The sequence below is a fragment of the Mandrillus leucophaeus genome, unplaced genomic scaffold (assembly GCF_000951045.1).
Source record: "Mandrillus leucophaeus isolate KB7577 unplaced genomic scaffold, Mleu.le_1.0 Scaffold198, whole genome shotgun sequence".
Classification (NCBI taxonomy): Eukaryota; Metazoa; Chordata; class Mammalia; order Primates; family Cercopithecidae; genus Mandrillus; species Mandrillus leucophaeus.
Window position 1 is genome coordinate 3,453,322 of NW_012102009.1, and position 5,853 is coordinate 3,459,174.

The 5,853-nt window shown below is 40.3% G+C and overlaps 1 protein-coding gene across 1 annotated transcript in view; it reads left to right on the forward strand.

Moving 5' to 3' along the window:
• Positions 1-4,758, forward strand: part of NDUFAF6 (NADH dehydrogenase (ubiquinone) complex I, assembly factor 6) — a 34,170-nt gene extending 29,412 nt beyond the window's left edge. The window contains exon 7 of the mRNA XM_011978662.1: positions 3,877-4,758. Coding sequence (XP_011834052.1) covers positions 3,877-4,005 — 129 coding nt within the window. The 3' untranslated portion in view covers positions 4,006-4,758. The remainder of the gene's footprint in view (positions 1-3,876) is intronic.
• Positions 4,759-5,853: the final 1,095 nt, after the last annotated feature.

Genomic DNA, 5,853 nt, shown 5'->3' on the forward strand with positions numbered 1-5,853 from the left:
TGGAGTGCAGTGGTGGAGTCATGGCCCATTACAGTCTCAAACTCTTAGGCTCAAGTGATCCTCCCACCTCAGCCTCCCAAATAGTTAGGAGCACAGGCGTGTACCAACACACCCAGCTAATTTTAAAAATTACTTTTGGAAGAGATGAAATCTCACTATGTTGTCCAGGCTGGTCTTGAACTTCTGAACCCAAGCAATCCTCCAGCCTTGGCCTCTCAAAGTATTGGGATTACAGGCATAAAACACTGTGCCCAGCCCCCTTTAGTTTTAATTGTAAGGTATGGCCAGGGGTAAAAACCACTGTCATAGACCAGTGGTTCCCAAAATGTGGTCCCTGGACCAGCAATATCCACCTCACTGGGGAACTTGTTAGAAATGCAGATCTTGGGCTCCACCACTGACCTGCTGAATCAGAAACTCTGGGGGTGGGGCCCAGCTCTCAGCTTCTGTTTTTTTGTTTTTTTTGGGTTTTTTTGAGACAGAGTCTTGCTCTGTTGCTCAGGCTGGAGTGCAATGGCATGATCTCTCCTCACTGCAGCCTCTGCCTCTGGGGTTCAAGCAATTCTCCTGCCTCAGCCTCCCGAGCAGCTGGGATTACAGGCATGCGCCACCATGCCCTGCTAATTTTTATATTTTCAGTAGAGGAGGGGTTTCACTGTGTTGGCCAGGCTGGTCTCGAATGCCTGACTTCAGGTGATCCACCCGCCTTGGCCTCCCACAGTGCTGGGATTATAGACGTGAGCCACCATGGTCAGCCCCAGCTCTCAGTTTCTATCCTGTGCCAAGAGAGACTAGAGTGGCAACATGGCAGTTCCTGAGGAACTGCTTCTGTCATACACCCTCATTCCAGCTTGGACAGGGCCTCTTACTTGTTTTATATTTGGGGCATCTGTTAATTATTTTGTTCAAGGAAAGGATTTGCAGTTTAAAACTCTTTGAACATGACTAATCTAGGTATGGTGTATTCTTCATAGATGAGGTTTCAAGAATTCATATTCAGAAATTTGTAGTGTCTTTGAGAGTTTCACAATCAATTTGTTACTCAGTTTATTTACCATTAGCCAGACTTTCCTTTGAACCAAAGCCCGATGTAAAAATATCCACTTGAGTTCTGTCTGATTTTGAGGTCACATTTCCTCTGTATTCTAATGGAATTTTCTCCTAATCCTAAAAGCAATACATTTCATAGTAAAGATTTGGACAATATAAACAGTATTAGGAGAAAATAGCAATCACCCATGCTTGCTTCAGCAGCACATATACTAACTTTGGAATGATACAGAGAAGATTAGCATGGCCCCTGCGCAAGGATGACACGCAAATTCATGAAGCATTCCATTAAAAAAAAATTACCTGTAATTCTAACACCAAAAGAGAACTGCTAGTCATTCTGGGGTTTTTGGAAATTAATTTTTGTGTGTAGTTGAAATTATACTTCATATGTTAGTGTACTGTTTGTTGAGCATTTTTTGAATCATTTAAAAAATTTATAAATCTAATACTTAATGGCTATATAATATTCTATTGTGTGTCTGTACCTTAATTTTGTTAACTATTCCTTATAATTAATATAATCACGCTATTAAAATTAACATTCTTACAGATAGCAAGTTGATCACAGTATATTAAGGGATAAAAAAGCAAGTTATAGAACATGAAATAGCATGAGCTTTTTTTTTTTTTTTTACAAAAAAAAAGAGAGCATCTGAAAGGAAGTACACTAAAATATTTTCAAAACCAAGAGAACATGTGAAAGAAAGTGCACTGAAATATTTTCAAAGTTTTTTCTTTTATTCTCCTTTAAAATTGTTAATATTTGCTATATATTAAAAATGAATATATCTGTCTAGGTGTATATATTGCAATGTATAGTGTAATAAACACCATGAACTCACCACTCAAGCCAGGAACTAGCATGTCACCATTAAATTGCACTCATGTTTTTCCCATTTCATTCCCCTGCCAATGCCTTAATTTTTCTTTTTTTTTTTTTTGAGACGGAGTCTTGCTCTGTCGCCCAGGCTGGAGTGCAGTGGCGCGATCTCGGCTCACTGCAAGCTCTGCCTCCTGGATTCACGCTATTCTCCTGCCTCAGCCTCCCGAGTAGCTGGGACTACAGGCGCCCACCACCACTCCTGGCTAATTTTTTGTATTTTTAGTAGAGATGGGGTTTCACCGTGTTGGCCAGGATGGTCTCGATCTCCTGACCTCATGATCCTGACCTCGTCCTCCCAAAGTGCTGGGATTACAGGCATGAGCCACCGTGCCCGGCCCACTGCCTTTATTTTTAGGTAGCTCTCCTCAATTTTGTGTGTATTATTTTCTTCCTTTCATTCCAAGAAGACTTTCATCATTTTATATATTCCTGAACAACATACTGCTTAGTTTTGTTTTTGAGCTTTATAAAAAAGGATCATTTTCTATTTATGTCTTCTAGGACATGTGCACACTCTTAGTGTTTCTGAGATTTGTGCATATTAGTGCATATTACTGCATCTACCTATAGTACATTCACTTCACTGCAGTATAATATTAATATTTCATTGTACAAATGATTCCTCTTTTTTTAGATCAAAGCATTTCTGGATTGTTTCTCTTTTTTTGAGATGGGGTCTTTGTCACCCAGGCTAGAGTGCAGGCTCACTGCAGCCTTGACCTCCCAGGCTCAAGCCATCCTCCCACCTCAGCCTTCCAAGTAGCTGGGACTACAGGTGTGCACCACCACAGCCAGCTAATTGTTTTTGTATTTTTTGAGAGATGGGGTTTTGCCATGTTGCCCAGACGAGTCTTGAACTCTTGAGCTCAAGCAGTCCACCTGCCTTGGTCTCCCAAAGTGCTGGGATTACAGGTGTGAGCCACCGCACCTGGTCTCTGGATTGTTTCTAAGTTTCTTGCTAATATAAAACAAGGCAACTGGGCACATTGATGCATATGTCTCCTGTTGTGTATATATGTAAGTTTAGGGTTTTAAAAAGTAGATAATGAATTTGTTTGTATTTCACTCCTATATTTATAAAAGTATGGGAAAAAAGTCTGGAAGAAAATATTTTTTGTTTTCTTTGTGTTTGTCTGCATATTCTACAGAATCTATAGGCATAATCCCTGCATTGATCACCCAGGTTCTGTGCTGCAGAACTCTAGGGGGCGCTGCTTATGTGGCCTGAGGAGGTCTGGTGCCTCTTAGAAAGGTGGAGCACAAAACTAAGTGACCTGCCTGTTTAACAAAAATGTTATTAAAATAAAATAAAAATTTATAAATTAATCAAGACAATTGAAAACCAAAATGCAAAGATACTGCACATCATTGGTGTTTTCTGTCCTGCTGTTATCCTTGTGGAAACTTTGTCAGGTTTTTTGTGGTGGGGAAAGGATGGGGTGATAATTTTGCCTGGTTGAAAATCATGTGCTCTAGCAACAACGTGGACACCTGTTCGGCTTCTTCACAAAATAATGTCTTAAAAGACAACTTGAGCTACCCCTCATAGTACACTACATTTGGGGGTTCGAGGTGGGGATGTTTCGTTTTCCCTGATTGAAACAGCCTGTTTGCATTCCACTGAATTTAGTAATAAGTCCAGGGAAACATGATTTTGCTAATCCTTTATGTCTTGACCAAAGCTTTTTCTATTATGAGCAGAAGAGGCTTGGTGTTTCTGGTACTAGATCTGTGATACCCTTTTACTGGTCTAGTAGAAGCTTCTTAGATGCCTTTTTATTTTCTTTCTCTCTTTAAAAATTCTCCCTTAAATTCTTATTATATAGAAAACCATCTCAGGGAAACTAACATAGCCTAAACACTTGTGTTTATTCTTTAGTTTTTTTTTTTTAAGTCTTGATCATTTTATGATCTGGTGATTACTATTCTCTTTTTTCCAGGTTTCTCTAGAGGACTTTCTAAAGAAAATTCGGCGAGTGGATTTTGATATATTCCACCCATCTTTACAGCAGAAGAATACATTACTTCCATTATATTTGTATATGCAGTCATGGAGAAAAATATATTAAAATAATTTCATGGCACTGATGTTAATTCTAGTCTATTAGTTTTATAAAAGTTAGGGTTCTTATTTAGGAACAACAGGAAGTGACTGTTAAGGAGAAAATGAATTTATTGCATGGGATGTCAAGTAGCTCACAAAATTGATGAGAAGTTGCCGTGGGACTAGGGTGCCAAGACTGCTGAGATTCTGGCAGAGGCACTGCCATTGGCTGCTGTGCTGTCCCTGGAAGCTGGAGCTCCAACAGGAATATCGGTTTAGCTGTACATAGGCCATAAGCCACACTCGAGCCAGCGGGCGGGGAGAGGGAATGTCATCCTCCCTTCACCACTGGGGAAGGAAAGGGGAAAGGGCTCAAGTTATCATAGGGGCTTACATGCTGAGCAGCTATAACCTAGGTGTTCAGAACAGCTGGAAGATGCATTTATTTAGGAGTCATAAAGAGTGAAATTAATATTTGAGGAGGATCAGTCACGTGTTGTGGGCTTTATATCCCTAACATTTAATTTTTACAATCTTGTGTAAAAATTTATCCATGATAATAATGTGACTTCTTTAAGGTCGGAGTGGCTGGCAAGAGCTAGAGCCTTAATTTGATTTTAGCTCTGGCTGGTCTGGAAGCTTTTACTTTTTTATTAATCCCACTGCCTCACTCTGTCATTCAGCATTATGATCGTGAACAAAACTGTATTGACAAAGTTTGTATAAGTGATATTAACAGTATTGTATTGAACATCCATTTAAGAGTTGCTACACTTTATACTGTACATTCTGCACTATACATTGTGCTTCCCAGTGATGAGCACTGTGCTGTATACTTTCATCAGTGTTCTCATTTGGTTTTCCTAAAAGCCTATGAAATAAGGCACATTTTTGTTCATCAAACTTTTAAATTGTTTGAGACCAGCCTGGGCAACATCGAAAACCCCATCTCGACCAAAAATACATAAACTAGCCAGGTGTGGTGGTGCACGTGCAGCTACTAGGAAGGCTGAGGTGGGAGGATTACTTGAGCCCAGGAGGGTGAGGCCGCAGTGACACATGAATGTACTCCATCTTGGGTGACAGAGCAAGACCCTGTCTCAAAGAGAAATGAATAATAACTAATAATAATATAAAACTTTTATAAAATACCTACCAATTGGAAAAACCAAAATTTTTTACATTGCTGGTAACTGGTCGATCTGACTCTAAATGAATCTCACTCTCAGGACCAGGATTATGCCACAGTTTCCTTTTTCCTGTATTTTCAGTAGCCTTGTCTCCTGCCCCATTCGGCTCTATCTCAATTTAAGTCTTTGGTATCAGCTATGAATTAGTGCCTACTTAAATTGTGAGTGGCTTAAAATGTTACATTTTTGCAAATTCAAACAGCTTTTGGAACAAAAGAATACACTGTTTCAATCATCTTGACATCACCCCCACCACACACCTACAATGGCTTCTGATTGAGAGCAAGTAGAAATTAATAAACGTATAGTTGAATGAATGTGCAATGTGGTTTTGTATGTTAGTAGACTCTTAGTTGGTACTGATGCTGAAAGTATATCCCTTTCTTTAATTCTATGGCTTTTGAGAGCCATTCAGCTTATCTTCAAATGAAAATACAAGGAAATGGGGCCAGGCGTGGTGGCTCACACCTGTAATCCCAGCCGAGGCAGGTGGATCACCTGAGGTCACGAGTTCGAGACCAGCCTGGCCAACATGGTGAAACCCCATCCCTACTTAAAATAGAACAGTCAGCCTGGTGTTGTGGCGGGTGCCTGTAATCCCAGCTACTCGGGAAGCTGAGGCAGGAGAATCGCGTGAACCCAGGAGGTGGAGGTTGCAGTGAGCTGAGATCACACCACTGTAC